General features: G+C 37.7%; 2 protein-coding genes across 6 annotated transcripts in view; both read left to right on the top strand.

Moving 5' to 3' along the window:
- Positions 1-2,133: 2,133 nt before the first annotated feature.
- LOC111575209 (histone acetyltransferase KAT5) lies at positions 2,134-12,192 on the top strand. 5 transcript variants are annotated; one of them, XM_023280194.3, is made up of 15 exons: positions 2,134-2,199; positions 2,280-2,346; positions 3,504-3,572; positions 3,900-4,036; positions 4,808-4,876; positions 5,772-5,942; positions 6,035-6,109; positions 7,596-7,658; positions 7,954-8,202; positions 8,306-8,395; positions 8,494-8,634; positions 8,762-8,855; positions 8,961-9,120; positions 9,218-9,299; positions 10,535-12,192. In XM_023280194.3, exons 1-15 carry the CDS (start codon positions 2,170-2,172, stop codon positions 10,667-10,669), a joined length of 1,632 nt encoding a protein of 543 aa, XP_023135962.2. In that variant the 5' UTR covers positions 2,134-2,169; the 3' UTR covers positions 10,670-12,192. The 5 variants fall into 5 exon arrangements, with proteins under 5 accessions (XP_023135962.2, XP_023135961.2, XP_035808707.2 ...); XM_023280193.3 differs by having other exon boundaries at positions 4,808-4,882; XM_035952814.2 differs by lacking the exon at positions 4,808-4,876.
- Positions 12,193-15,015: 2,823 nt separating this feature from the next.
- The window catches only part of zmp:0000001168 (signal-induced proliferation-associated 1-like protein 1), a 39,482-nt gene continuing 38,866 nt past the window's right edge, over positions 15,016-15,631 (top strand). Inside the window, exon 1 of the mRNA XM_023280186.3 lies at positions 15,016-15,160. The gene's annotated coding sequence lies outside the window, so the exon portion shown is untranslated. The remainder of the gene's footprint in view (positions 15,161-15,631) is intronic.

Raw genomic sequence — 15,631 nt, 5'->3', positions numbered from 1 at the left:
TAGTAACGAGTGAACATTAATATATATAAAAAAAACTCATTTCATACTGGCATTACAGATACTCTTTCCACTTTGAAAACATCCTAAATCCAGCTTTTTAAAGACAAACGGATTCTTCAAACTTTGATTAATTTGTGCGCCACATTGCAACTTAATAACTGCCTGATGTGATTCTTTTAAAAGTGTTCACTCACTGCTCAGGTTGTTTGTGAGTGCTGCATAGTAATCAAATGGACTTTAATAAGTTAAAGCCTAATAAGGCTCTGCTGCAGCACCCTGAGACAGATCGATGTGCTCGCTGTCTAATCAGACGGGAGTAAAGCCAATAAAGGTGCTGCCTGGCTGCCACTTAGCTCACCTTACATTCAGCTAAGTGAGAACATAAGCCCAGCAAGGCCTGCACCCAGAATGTGATGTGTGTACTCATGAGTCATTTCAGGTAGTTTGCAAATTCTCTTCCATTAATGAGCGTCCCTGCTGGTTAAAAAAACAGAGGTGAAGGCCAGGTTATGACAACACAACTCTCTGCTGTCAGACTCTTGTAATATCCAGCTGACTTTGCAAAGTCCCCAGTACAGCACCCTGAGTGTTCTCCATCACTGCACAGTGGAGGAGAAACTCTAAAACAACAGCTGGTTTGAGAGTTAGTCCTGTATGTGGACAAGGTCTGTATATTAAGGGGGAAGGACAGCTGGACTTTCAGAGGAATAATCAGGTCTGAGGATCGGTGCCTTTGGCCCCAAAGTAGCTCAGATATTACCCAGCAGAAATCTCTGAAGGCAAAGCAGTGTTTGTGTATTATGAATAATTGCCACTAGGGGACTTAGTTTCTCCTCTACCGCATCATGACCATAAAGCACTGCCCCAGAACTGAATCAGTTGGCTCTGGAGGATACCTGTCATGCTGTCATTTTACAATGAAATGACAGCTACTTTTCTGAAGGATTGTTTTTTCATGCTGTGGAGCCATTTCCCAACACTGAAGATAAATAAGCAAGACCCTGCTCCTGGGCAGGTGAGACAAGAGTGTGACAAAAGACAGTTCCTCAACAACAGATGAAAAAGCAAAGAAGTGAAAAAGCTGAAGCAGATTTAGTCCTTAGAGACAGTTAGTGACACTGAAGGGTGAAAGTGAGATGGATGCTCAGGGAGATGGAAATTAGTAGCTACATCTGGTATAATGCATCTATTCTCCTGTGAGATTCGTATTTAATTTTATTTTAAAATTGGACGTTTTCTGAAAAATAAATAAAATAGTGTAAGCATAATAATTTGTACATGGAGAAAATTATAGTGACAAAATATATGCTACATCTGTATAAACTATATGTCAAATCATAACAACAATAAAGTAATGAAACCAAATCTTAAAGCACTTTGAGCTATGGTTAAATTTACACATGCACTATAAATCACCTTTTCAGTGGAATATCAGTATTTTTCTACTAATTAAAGGGTCTGTACAATATCAATTTTTTCTACTTATATATAACCCTATGCAATATTGCTATTGTCCATTTTATTGTTGCTCCCTGTTATTGTTAGTGTAACCCTACAAATTTACGCTGTATTACAGATCTTGGTCTGACTGACTACTGTAGCTGAAATTCAGCTTTTTTCAAATTACACATTTTAAAAGGTGATTCCTGATAAAATAAATTATTTTTAAAAAATGAGATACATTGACTTAGATGCACAAAACATTTTGGTCGACTCAACTGTCTACTGTTACACTTGTTCTGCAAATTCTAGTGGATGTAACCACTAAGTTGTTTTTTTTTTTAATGGATAGTGCATTATTAATGATTATCGTTGAAATGTGGTTAGAATTAGTGTACCCCGGATGTATAAAAGTTTAGCCCTATAACCAAATTTAGCCTGTTTATTGCTCAGTGGAATCATTTAGCTACTGTCATTTAAAGACAAATGGTTGATTTGTGAGTGTTTAAAAAAATACTGAGGTTCTCTCAGCAAACCTGTGGATAAAAAAAAAGAAGACAGCGACATAAATTTACGATGTAGGTTGTAGGCGTTTGTTTCGTTTATCTTGCACTTTGTTTCATCTTTGATGTGGACGTCGTAGAAATTTCCAGAGATTCATCTTGCTGTCTGTTTCGTCTTTGACGCGGACCGGCATTTTCCCACAACACCCCGCTCCTGCTCTCACAGATGACGAAAATGGCGGACAACCGATCATCGGTAGGTTTTCGAAAGATATAATGATATTTTGGAGACATTGACCAGTTTCGGGACGCAAATTGACACAGTGTCTTTTACAGGTCGAGATTGTGGAGGGCTGTCGCCTCCCGGTTCTTCGCAAAAACCAAGAACACGAGGACGAGTGGCGTAAGTATTGTCCGTTTGTTTTTCCAGTGCTAAGCTAATGCTAAGCAGCTAACCTCAGCTGTTGTTAACAGAAGCCACGGCCTCCAGTTAAAGCGCTGTAAACACCGTCACTCACACGGGACACATGCAGCTGGACAGCGAGACTGGGTTTAATGTGAAAGCTTGCAAAAGCCAGTGTCATTCATTCAGATATTAGCAAGCCTGCTCTGAGTGACATTTTAGTAAAATACATATTATAAGCGATAAACGAGCCAAAACCCCGGCACCCGGCAGATACGTATAAACCATAAACAGAATTGTTCAGGTTAAATATGTGTTTCCCTAAACTTAAGCTGCAACTCGCTTAAATACTAAGTTTGGGCAGAAGCGGTCATAGTTGACCCTACTCGTTTTGGCAAGTCCGAAGATGAAAACATACAATATTAGTCAGACATCACAGTAACACTTTCTCAGTTTAAGTTTAAGTTTACTTTAGTTTCCACAGATTATACTGTGGCAGTGTGTCTGTTCCGACACCTCAGTACAAATACTCATATTTGATCACACTATCAGCCTAGCATCCAAATATGTTGTGTGCACTGATTCCCAAAACGTTTGGCTTTACTTTGATCCTGGAGATAAAAGCAGTAAGTTTTTGCAAATCCACTGTCACAGATCCCATGTGTCTACAGTGAGTAAAGAGATACTCTTATGATAGTTTTCCTATTTAAATCCATTTTAGAGGTCTGAAGAGATCTATGCCCGTCATGCCACAGTCTATAAGCCTGAGATAAGCTAAAAGATTTCTATTGACTTTTTGATTTAATGTAATCATTCAGGGTTTATAAAATTTTGATAAAACATGGCCTTACACACTTCCCTGAGCTGCATAAGCTCTTCAAATCACTCGTGTTGTTCATCCAAAAGTCGAAAATTCTCAAAGATGCTCAGTTTACTGTGATTGTATTTTACAATAATTTTTCTGTCGGCTTATAAATCAATGCATTGCTTGTGACCAAAGTTTACCCACTTCAATGTCTGTTCACATTGTAAAGCCTAGAAAATTTACACTGTTTTGCAACTATTTCATACAAGTGCATCATCATAATTTGTTTCTTTAAGTATAGTTCAGTTTAAATTTGACTTCTTTGCTTTTTTTTGTTTTTGGTTTTTTACAGCATTGGCTGAAATTCTAAGTGTGAAGGAGGTCTCTTCCAGAAAACTCTTCTATGTTCACTACATTGACTGTGAGTATAGCTAAATGCCTCTTGTTGTTTGTGTTTGACATTTAACTGTCACTGGTAAAGTTAAATCTTTTCCCTTGTGATTTAAAATGTGCCCACATACGTGCCATGTATGCAAATTTTCATCGTGCTCATATAATGGTATTAACTGCATTTTTGTGTGACATTTGTTGATCAGTGCAAAATCACAGAGGATAACAATCGCAAGACTTTTGTGAATCGATTTCTTCTCCCATTTCTGGTTATTGTCACTTTGTAAACTGATTTAGAGCACATCGAAACATCACAGTAACTGTGGACTTGTTTGTGGGAAACTGCTTCTGTTAACAGTCAACAAGCGCCTGGATGAGTGGGTCACAGGGGACCGACTGGACATGAAGAAGCTCCAGTTCCCTAAGAAAGAAGCTAAAACACCAACCAAGAATGGACTTCCAGGTTCCCGTCCTAGTTCTCCAGAGAGAGAAGTGGTAAGCATGTAGTACACCGTTGGACATTTATCTCATACCCTAAAACACAGAAAAAGTATGATTAAAGTTAGTGGCATCATTTTCCATTATTGAAGCAGTAGTCTGCACAATATGAGCCTGCATTTTACATCCCATCGTGTTTGGAAGCTGCAAAACTGCTTACTGTAAAAGACGGGTGCCAGTAAGACTAGAGGATATGATTAGTGGATTAAAAAAATAAGATCTGTCAAGTTATTCCTTTGTATTGCTTCAAGATACTCACAGAAGTGAATGTTGATGTCCCAGCTACTATGCTCTGAGTATTGCTTAGTGGGTTTAAAAACCTTTATTGTGTTAATTAGTATTTGTAATCATTAGTCAATACCACAACTGCTCAACACTTTGAATAATACAGAATGTTGGTCGCTTCCATTGGTGTTTGATTTGCTAGGCAGAAACCTCAGATAATAACTGTTTACATGATCAGTTTAGTAATGATATACATTATGTTGCATGCAGGTTGCTCAGGGATTTGTTCAGTAATATCTTTAAGGAGTATGTTACTGCGATCTTAAATGGTTGTGTTCCTGCTTCTTCAGATCTAACTTTGTTTCAATGACTGCCACAGAAACTTTTTAGAGTATCTGTCGCAGTATCTTTTCTCATCATGTGTTCATCTTTGTTCAAGTCCATATTTGGATTGTGTGTGCAGTTAATATCTGAGTATTTACCATAGGGTCAATATGAATGTCAGTTAATCCCCTTCCTTCTCTTCCTTTCTGTTCAATTCAGAGGAAGAGTCTAGATCTCAACCTACAAACTGCCACAGCTCCTTCCAGAGGCAAAACCCTCCCCACGCCGGTACAAGTTGAATTTACCAATTCTAGAAATGACTGACGCCCTTTTTAAACCTGGTGTTAACATGGGTCTTGTGTGATCGTACAGCTGTCTACTCATGCTGAACTACATGGGAATCCAGACATAAAGAGTTGTGACATAATAAAAGAAGATGATGATCTAGTCATGCAGCTCCCATGTGGAAATGGTTTAATACACAGCTTAACCAAATGTTTGTCAGGTTTATAGATTTGATTCCTCAAGCCACATTTCAGCTTGAAACCTTTCAATATAGCTAGCATGTGTTGTCTTTGTTATAGTCTCTTGTAGTGTGGTGCAGAAAGTGTATTATAATATGTGCTTTTATTATCAACAAGTGCTGAATTAATTATATTTTAAAAAACACATGCCCAAAGCAGCTAGCATATTAAATGGCACAACAGAGAAAAAAAAATGAAGTTGTTGATTTCTGCCAGTTGGCACTTAAGAAAATAAATAGTATACAGTTTTATCTGTCTCCTGAAGACATTTTAATTGCAGTTGCAGCTCTCTGTCTACATTACATGTTAATACCAGGTTTAAATACGGTGTAATTTACATTGGACTATTTTAACCTGGAGATAACCACAAATTGGACAAATCTGTTTAATTTGATTTGCTGTGGCTACTAAACAGACACAGTCTTAGCTCTGTCAGTTCTCAATTTGCTGGTAATGCACCTTGATACTTAATCTCCTCATAAAGTAACACTGGACCCAGCTTTTTAATCATGACATTGGTGTGTATTTTGAGAACTTGAACACATACCTCTGGTCAGGCTGGAATAAAAATAATTTTGTTTGAAAAACTAAAATACAGACTCGGTTAAGCGTCTGTACTTCCTTTGGGCCAGATGTCTAACAACATTTGTTTGCTGCAGAAGAGGAAAGTGGAGACCGTCCCCTTGGCGACTCAGGTACCCCCTGCCACCCCCGTGCCCTCCCTGCCAAGTTCAGCTGAAGCCTCTCAGGCATCTGTTTTTCCTGCTGTGAGAGAGACCACCACCTTTAAGGCCCGCGAAGACCATGAGCAGATCTCTTCGCTCACAACGGTACTTAAAGTGCTCTGGATTCCTAAATGTTTAAGTTAAAGTCTTTCTTTTTTTTTTTTCATAAACACATGATCATTTCTGTCTAACAACAGAACGGCACTGCTCGACGACTAATCCCCCCTCAGCCTGGGAGGAAGAGGAAAGCAAACTGTGGTGGAACTGACGAGGTATGTCATTTTATTATATTTCACCATTAGTCAGTTTATTGTTGACATTTTTAAATTTATATCTTGTGTGTCTGGATCTTTTGGGTTTGGTGGATGCATGGTTTTAAAGTCTTTTGTTTTGAGCACTGAAAACTAACATAAATGCACAATTTACTTGAGTTCACTAAAGGTAGCGTTCTTTGATTCAGCAGATGATAAATTCCTTTAAAATGGTGCACAGTTGTTGCACAAATTCTACATTTTGGTCACAAATACTACCCGCAGCATTACAGTAATTTACACGAATCTCAAATGTAATAATAGTAACGAAAGTAAAAAAAACAAACATGACAACTTTCTCTTTCTGCTCGATTTGTTTCACTTGTAAAGGAGAAAATTGTTTCCCATTTAAATTTTCACATGCTCTTTTCTAACCATTTTGACAAAAATATTATGCAGTTAGTACTTTTAATCAGTTTTTTGCTTGTATGTTGTTTTTGTCAAGTTTTTTGAAGCAGGATATTTCATTTACATTTACATTGTCCTGTTACAATTTGTTCATTTTTCAGTCTAACAGCTGTGTGCTCTTTAATGATTGATTACTGTATTATAATTTTCAGACTAACAAACACACTTAATGACCTACTTTGTGTACTTTGTTGAGCTTTCATAAATTTTCCCTTTTCAACATCCACTCTGGTTATTTTCAGCAAATATAATTTTCTGTAGAATTTCCAGGCTTCATTGTGTTTATTTTTCATATGAAGCTAAGTTGATTTTACATTGGTCTTATGTTTTGCTGGTTGTAGAAATTCAGTTTGAATATTTATGCAAATTCTGACACAAGTCATGTACTAATGGATTACACAGAACAAAAACCTGTTTCAGCATTGTCTGTAGATTCCACCATAATAATTGTATTTGAACCAATCTTTATTTTTGATAGTGTTAGATGTACTGTTTTTGCAGGTGTACCACAGCAGAAGAGCTGATTGTAACTTGGTCCATTTTGATTCCATACATGTTTTCCATTGAATTTGCAGTTCTGTGCTTAAAAAATGGCTGAAAAAAAGACCAAACCTAGCAAGTCAGACCTCCCTTGCATTTTCAGAAATTCAGTTTACTCCATCAAGCTACTGGCACAGGAGCAGCTCAGCTTTTACACTGCTGCAGCTGACCTCCCACATTTTCACATCGTCTTTGTTGACAGTGGCTAGTGGGTTCTTTGTATAGATGAACAAAACTGATAAAATGAACTTTTGTGTTTGCTCTTTTCCCCACTTTTCATTTACATTCTAACATCTCTGTGACATCTTCTGATTGCCAGTGTACCTGGCTGGCTCCTGATGAACCCATCCTGAAATGTACTAAAACTACAAATGTTGTACTGAATTTCAACATTGCTTTCAATCTGCCCCCTTAACCAAACTGTTCAGTGCAAATAAGAATCATTTTATTCCCCTCTTTAGTTTCCAAAAGCCCGTGTTTTTGTGTCTTTTTCTGCTAGATGATAAAGGTTTTGCAGTATAACAACCCTCAAAGTGCCAGTGTCTTTCTACCACCACCAGAGGTCTGTTTTATTTCCTATTATTGCCCGTTGATTGTGTGTTGCTCTCCAAATTCAGCTGTGCCTTAGTGGGTCCAATAAAACAGAGGTGCTGCTTACCTCAGACCCAAGTTTAGTCCTTCTAGCAACATGTACAACAGCTGTGATTAATCATGTTACCTACTTAAAGAAATATGTGAAAAAAAAATCAGTGCATATGATCAAACAGCTTTTTGTTTTAAAAATAATTTTTTATCAACTTAAAGTCACTGCAGCATGAGGTTCTAATGTGTGTAATGTCCGCATTGTTTACCAACAGGATTCCCAGGACAGTTCGGATGGCATCCCGACTGCACCCCGTATGACAGGCAGTCTGGTGTCCGATCGCAGCCACGACGACATCGTCACACGCATGAAAAACATCGAGTGTATAGAGCTGGGACGGCACAGACTGAAACCCTGGTACTTCTCACCGTATCCACAGGAACTCACCGCATTGCCCATCCTCTACCTCTGTGAATTCTGTCTCAAGTACCTCAAAAGCCTCAAATGTCTCCAGAGACATTTGGTAAGAATCTCCTCTTCAATCTTAAATAGCCTAAAAATGTCACCACCTCAAGTTTAACTTGTTTCACATTGCTCTGTTGGTCTTTTTCTGTCTTCTTTGACAGACCAAATGTAATCTAAGACATCCTCCAGGCAACGAGATCTACCGTAAAGGCACCATCTCATTCTTTGAGATTGATGGCAGGAAAAACAAAGTTAGTGAGAGGATTTTCATTCTCTCCTCAGTTTTACAGCATTTTTTGGTTGTTGTTGTTTATTTGCAATTGATACGTGTCTGTTTTTACTTTTCCAGACTTATTCCCAGAACCTGTGTTTACTTGCTAAGTGTTTCCTGGACCACAAAACGTTGTATTACGACACAGACCCTTTCCTCTTCTATGTAATGACAGAGTATGACTCCAAAGGCTTCCACATAGTGGGCTACTTCTCTAAGGTAAACAAAGTATACAAAGAATTTTAAACTACTGGTGCAGTGTGTATTTACAATCAATTAATAATCGCTTGGACTTGTTCCTGTATCAAAACTGAAGCTAAACTTCATTTTTATTCCTTGTGTACAGGAGAAAGAGTCGACTGAAGATTATAACGTTGCCTGCATTCTAACCTTGCCCCCCTACCAGAGGAGAGGTTATGGCAAGCTGCTCATTGAGTTCAGTAAGTTCTGAACACAGTCACACTGTGGTCACTAAATTTATTTGTTTGAATTTTTACATGTCTTCATTTTACCTGTGATAATCTTTGGCTCACTGTATCTGTCAGGTTATGAGCTATCCAAGGTAGAAGGGAAGACCGGCACTCCTGAGAAGCCACTTTCTGACCTCGGTCTCTTGTCCTATCGCTCCTACTGGTCACAGACCATCTTGGAAATTCTCATGGACCTTAAACCTGACAATGGAGAAAGGCCACAAATTACCATCAAGTATGTGGCTGTTTATCTCCACCTTTTTACTGTCTTCAAAGAATCATTGTAGCCCAGACATTTAATAATGTATCTTTTCATGTATTTGTACCCACAGCGAGATCAGTGAAATCACAAGTGTAAAGAAAGAAGACGTTATTTCTACGCTTCAGTACCTCAACCTAATCAACTATTACAAGGTGAGAGACCAGCGCTGGGTATAATTCACTGTTTACACTCCCTTCCATGTAATTTAGATGAAAACTGATACACAGCAGAGTTTGATAAATGGAGCCTTTTCCAAAAAATGTGATTTACAAACTCTTAACCTGAACTGTAAGCTGACAAACTGCAAGATGGGAAACACAGTTTTTGTTTTCAATGAGGTGATCACAGTTGGTTTAACCAGCTCTAAATTCTGTGTGATGAATGAAAAACGCCTTTAAAACTGTAAATAAATGGCAAAGCCTCAATTTTAATGCAGTGAAGCTAGAAAGAGGATTGCATACCAGAGCCACAGACAGTGATAGAGAGTGAGCTGGAGAGGGGGAAGCCGTCAGTACAAATTATCACTCTAATAAGTTTTATTCAACATTGCTGATCATTTGCAGCCCTTAGATTACTGTAGAATCTTACTACACAGAGACTGAAAGATAAAACCAATAAAATAATCCATCACATAGATAGGAGTGATTTATAGACATGCAGTTTTAGCCACATAAAATCAGCCCAGTAATAAAAATGTTGAGAAATTCAGTCACATTTAGTCCTGTTCAGCTCCAACACAGTCATTAGGCCACAAATTGCTGCAGACTTCACCTTTTTTTAAGAGCGCTGCCAAATCCTGGTTAATTCAGTAGCATTACTGTACTTGTGTTTTGTTTTTAAGTATGTATTTAAATGTGTAGCTTTTTGTATTCTGCTGCACTCACACTTATTTATATTCTTAGGCTCTAATGTCATTTTACACTAGATAGCTGTTTTCAGTTTATCTATGTACACTGTATCTGTTCATATCCAATAAACTGTCAAATACTTCTCAGTAATATTATCATGCAGTATGGAAGTTATCATCTTTGTGGAACAGAAGACCCTGAGATTCTTGCACTTATAGTTGTAGTGTTTTCACTAAACCCACTCTGTCCCAGATTCCATCCACTGAGCCTCCTGGTCTATGCACAGCTCTCCAGTCAAAAGGCAAAGCCCAAAATTTTTACACTCACAATTGTGAGGAGGATGCTTTCAAAAATACTTCTCCCACATTGAAACAAAAAGAGTTACTGTATCCAATGGCGAACAGAGTTTGACAAATGTGATTGTGGATAAAATGTTTCGAAGCTGCCATCACTGTTTAAATATTGTCCGCTTCCTCCCAAAATGTAGGCTACGTACTGCAGAGAATTTGAGATAACTTTTTCTTGTTTCTTGAATCCAGGGTCAGTACATCCTGACGCTTTCAGAGGACATTGTGGAAGGGCACGAGAGAGCGATGCAGAAAAGGCACTTGCGCATAGATCCTAAATGCCTTCACTTCACTCCCAAGGACTGGAGCAAAAGGGGCAAATGGTAGAGTCCTGCTGGGGTCCTCGAATATTCTCATCGAACTGGGACAGCAGATGTTAAGCAGACTGTGGCTCAGATAAAGGTTTTTGTTGAGCGGTCTCACCGAGCACCTTTTTGAACCCAGGACTTCTCTTCAGATACAGTTACTGAGACTCTTCATTGCATCTTGTGAATTAAATAAGCTGTCAAACTGGGGTCAAATGAAAGACTGGTAACAATAACACCGCCAAAAATACCGCACACCTTCTACTGTGTAAAAGATCCTGTTTATGACCAAAACAGTGCATTAAAAGTGACATAAGGTGTCTGTTTAATAGTGTAGATTAAAGCCTATTGCAAACATGCAAGCCACCTAATAGTGGGTTTTATAGATAAGAATTTTAGTTTGAAAGTGAATTGCACCATCTGTCCACATTTTGTAAAACCTAGAAAGTGACTTTATTTTTCTTTTGTTGTTGTTGCGTTGGCCAACACAAACAAAAGCATCTTTTTGTCTACATCTTTTGCATCTGCCATTTTAAAATGTTGGATATCAGAATTATTTATGTATCCCAAAAAGGTTTGATTGTGGAAAGAATCAAACAGAAATCCTTGCGTGACTCAAAGGAAGTCATATTTATGAAAAAATGTTCTGGACCTGTAGACCTGGATGTACACTCGAAAAATGTTGGCATTTTCTACTTCAGAGATTTTTGTTCATCTTGTTCAGGCTTCAACATCCTTGAAAAGAATCTCGCTGGGTACAATGTGTTTCTGCAGTGAGATACTCGCCTATTCAAATTCTCATCTCAACACAGTAAATTTCAGTTTGTGTTTCTCTTCTCATGCCTGAATTTTAATGTCTCAACAGATCAGAAATGTTCTGGTTGCTTTTTTTCTTACTATACACTTCAGGCTGTTTTTAGTGTCGGCTAGTAAATAAAATAAGTCTCATGTAAAGACAAAAAAAGCCGCAAGAATCTTTTAGATTCATACATGAAACTTCAAACCAGACATCAGAAAACCATTCGTTTCTAATGTTTCTTCAGAACCAACATGGTCAGTTCAGGTTCATCTTCTACAAAAGTAGCCCTGCTTTTAATTTCACTCTATTTCAAGTAGTTGAAACTATTTATGCTTTGGGTTTGATCGTTCAGATAAACATTTTTGTCTTTCAAATAATGTCCCTGTCACAATCATTGAGACAAGTCATCTTCCCCGAGTGAAACGTATGTTCCCTGTGACTGTACATACTGAAGACAGAAGCCATGTTGAACTGTTAGAGGAATGTAAATTTAGTGTACAGTCGTCTTTCTTTTTTTTTTTTTTTACTCAATGTTATCTAAAAAACTGCACAAATATTAACAGGAAAAGACCTAAAAGTGATATCTTACCTTCAGTTTGTGTTTTATGTTTACATGTCAAAAAGGATGTTGAATTTACCCTGTTGAAATGATTTAGTATATCTTTATGTGAAACACAGTTGAGAGTATCATTTGAATGTTTGATATGAAAATCTTGTTGAATTGATAAAAAAATCTTTAAAAAACATTTTAAGTGTTTTTAATATGTATTTTAATGTATTTATAATGGTAAAGAAGACTGAGAAGTGGATCCAAGTGAGTATATAGTTAAGATAATTACTGTTTAACCACTTGAAAAGATTCATTGATGTAATTAACTGATGTAGAGGTGCCTGAACATTTACCAGGTTATCAGATTTTTTTTTTAAAGCCTCCCACTGGGTTTATAAAATGTATTTTAATAAGGAGTATGTTTCCCTCTAAAATATGTGAAAGAAAGAAGCTTTTACACAACGCAGTTCAGGTTTAAACACTATGCACTGCTAAGCTGTTATCACTGAGTATGTATAGAATTTAGCCACCAGGGGGCAGCAGTATATTTTTCTTGTGTAGAAAATTGCAATACCAAAGTTGAAACCACACATTAAGGTTTGTTTAATGCAACTATTAATGCACAGTAATTCTGTTACAGTAGCAGCAGAGACAATGAGTAAGTCTGAATAACACATGGACAACAGCAGAGGATCGAAATCAGTAACTAAAGCTGCAAGAGTACATATTAAACACAATGTGAACTTAAACTGGAGGCAGTCTGGATATTCTGCAGTGTACTAAGTGTACTTTTTATTTAGACTACTTCATGCCGGGAGATGACCTTTACAGCTAGACAGGACAAGGTAAGCAAAGATTTGATGCCTGGGCCACTTTTAACCATTTAAACAAAACCTTAATGGTGGCTTTTGCTGCTTTTTTTTTTTCTTCTACAGGAGGCATCACTCATTAGTGGGTCGACATGTTTCCTCAGCAGCTGCAGCAGGCAGGTCCCTGATCTCCATGTTGGAGGAGCTCTGGTCTGAAGCTGGTTTGATTTCTGTAAGTCGGGTTTGAGTTATCAGCTTCTTCTCTGTCACTTGGTTGCATCACATCACACCCATTTATATGTCTGCACCTGGCAGAGCCATACCAGTCCTCAGGAGGACCGAGAGGAATTTCACACTCATCTAATATCCTCCTCACATTATTCATCTGGGCAGCTTTCCTGACCTCTAGATTTCCTCATTCTGATTCCTATATATATATATATATATATATATATATATATATATATATATATATATATATATATATATGTATTACATTTTTACTCTGATTTCTGGACGCTATCCATTAATAGCTGTCACTTCTGAGGATAGAATGTAATGCATGGCATGAATCATTAATGGAAGTTAACCCTCATGTCGTCCTGCGGGTCAAAATTGACCAGTTTTAAAGTTTGAAAATGTGTGAAAAAAATTGTTTTACAGTGAAACTTCTGATGTCCACATTTTCAACATTTTTTGGGAAATCTTTGAACATTTTTTGGTGGAAATAAAGAAATGTTAAAAATGTTTCTTTAAGAACATTCACATAAAAATCTAGCAAAATCCAGTTAATTTCGCTATATATATATTAGAAGTTTTACTGATATATATATGTAATCACTTTAGATATTTTTAGGATTTTTTGGGAAGGTTTTTACTCATTTTTTCAAAATATTTACAAGAATTTTCTTGCCAAATTTGGGGGATTTTTAAAAAAAAAATAAAACATTTAAGGAATTATTGGAATTTTCTTCCTGAAGGTTTTGCAAATTTTCTGAAATTTGAGGAATTTTTTGCCGAATTTTTGGGTTTTTTTTTTCAGACAAGGAAACAATATTTTTTGGAGCCCGTCAATAAAGACAACAGGATGGTTAATGCACAAAAACTCAAAAGCACCCAGCTTTCTGGTTGAATTTTAAGAATCAGTTTAGGTCTTTATTAAGTATGGCTGAAGAGAGTCCATCATTTGTTATCATTATTATTTCACATCGCAGACTTGTGTTCCAAGAGGTACAAAACTTTTAGGAAATATAGATGTTTTTCTGCAGAGCTGTGAGCAGAACAGGACACTTCTTGTTCTTGATGGTGAGTTTCCACATGGTGTCACTGCAGCACTGAGTGTTGAGGTTCTATTTAGTCGATTCACACCAAACTAAAGCATGCTCCAAAACTGAAATATATATATTTATATATTTTTGTACACAAGGATGTAGAGCTGCTGAGCAGTTATCATCTGTGAAATTAATTGCCAACAGTTTTATTAATTATCTTGAGTATTTTTTCTAACTAAAAACAGTCTAAATATTCTGATTCCAGCTTCATAAATGTGAATGCTTTCAATTTTTTCACCCTTGATGTTGGTTAACTGAGTATCTTTGGGTTGTGAACTAAGCACGACATTTGAGGATGTTATTTCAAGCTTTGGGAAACACCAACAGAGATCTTTCACCATTTTCTGACATTTTATAGACCTAACAACCAATAGATTAACTCAGAAAATAACCCACAGATTAATCGACAATGAAACTGATCATTGGTTACAGGTCTAATAGAATGTAAAGACCAGTTTTTTTTAGACTACAGTGTATTCTAGTGTGTTGAAAAATTAGGATCTAAAATTATTAAGTTCATACTGTTTGATATTCATTCATTCCGCATTGTTGCAGGAAAAATAAACCACCATTTTTTCACATATGAGTGACTGACCTTCCTAGCTCATCCGTGTGTGAGGTAGTGAATAATTTAGACATTTGTTATTGGCTTATCCATGAGCTGGTTAAAACAGACACTGACTGATGCAGCCGACTCCCAGAACACCTCCACGCCACAGATGAACCCACAGAGAGTTTGTTTGTAAGAAAACTGCTGTAACTACTATCAACTCCTGCCTCCGTTTCTGTTTCTCTTATCTCCACAAGGCACACGCTGCCATCAACGCAGGCCTCTCCCCTCCCTGCCCCCCAGCCCCAGACCCGAGCCGCTGACCTCGTAGCACACACGGCCATATGGTACGGCCAGGACGGCAAACTCGGTGCAGTAATTAGGGGGATGGTGCCGGACGCGGTCTAGGCTAAGCAGCATGATTCGTCTTGGGCCTCTCCTGAGCATCACTGAATGGTTCGGTCAGATTCACAGGTATGTGGGGCTTAAAAAGTGGGGAAGCAGAAGCAGAGCTGTGTTTTTACACTCCCGTGCTCTCATTGTTCTTAAGCAGGTTGACTGTTTGTTATGATCTCGACCCACACTGACTACGTTTGGGGAGTACACAGAGGTCTCTACAAATAAACACTCTGTCACACACACACACACACACACACGTATATTGCTGCCATTTTCACCTTTGCCCCCGAGCTTTTGTGTCTTTATCTCTCTTGTGCAGAAATGTCGGTTTTGGCACCGAAGAATGAAGCTTCAGATGAATGTGTTTGATGTCACAGGCGCCTGTTTCCATCAGTAATTAGCAAAAAAAAAAAAAAAGAGAGGTGGGGAAATTGTAGGATTTTGATACAACATTGCATCAGCGTCTAATCTGCCACATTTCTGCTGTCATGTTGTTACGGCAGGATCTTGAGGATTTCATTCAGCGAGCGGTTAAATCAACGGCAA

Source organism: Amphiprion ocellaris, chromosome 14 (genome assembly GCF_022539595.1).
Source record: "Amphiprion ocellaris isolate individual 3 ecotype Okinawa chromosome 14, ASM2253959v1, whole genome shotgun sequence".
In the NCBI taxonomy this organism is placed as follows: Eukaryota; Metazoa; Chordata; class Actinopteri; family Pomacentridae; genus Amphiprion; species Amphiprion ocellaris.
The sequence above is the reverse complement of the archived record's forward strand: the minus strand, read 5'-3'. Positions and strand labels throughout refer to the sequence as shown.

Bases quoted from the DNA above. Each gene is read 5' to 3' on its own strand.
- LOC111575209 (XM_023280193.3), top strand. From the start codon at position 2,170: ATGACGAAAATGGCGGACAACCGATCATCG. The intron at 6,110-7,595 runs GTATGTCATTTT...TTTTTCTGCTAG, and splicing joins ACTGTGGTGGAACTGACGAG to ATGATAAAGGTTTTGCAGTA. The intron at 9,121-9,217 runs GTATGTGGCTGT...TTGTACCCACAG, and splicing joins AGGCCACAAATTACCATCAA to CGAGATCAGTGAAATCACAA.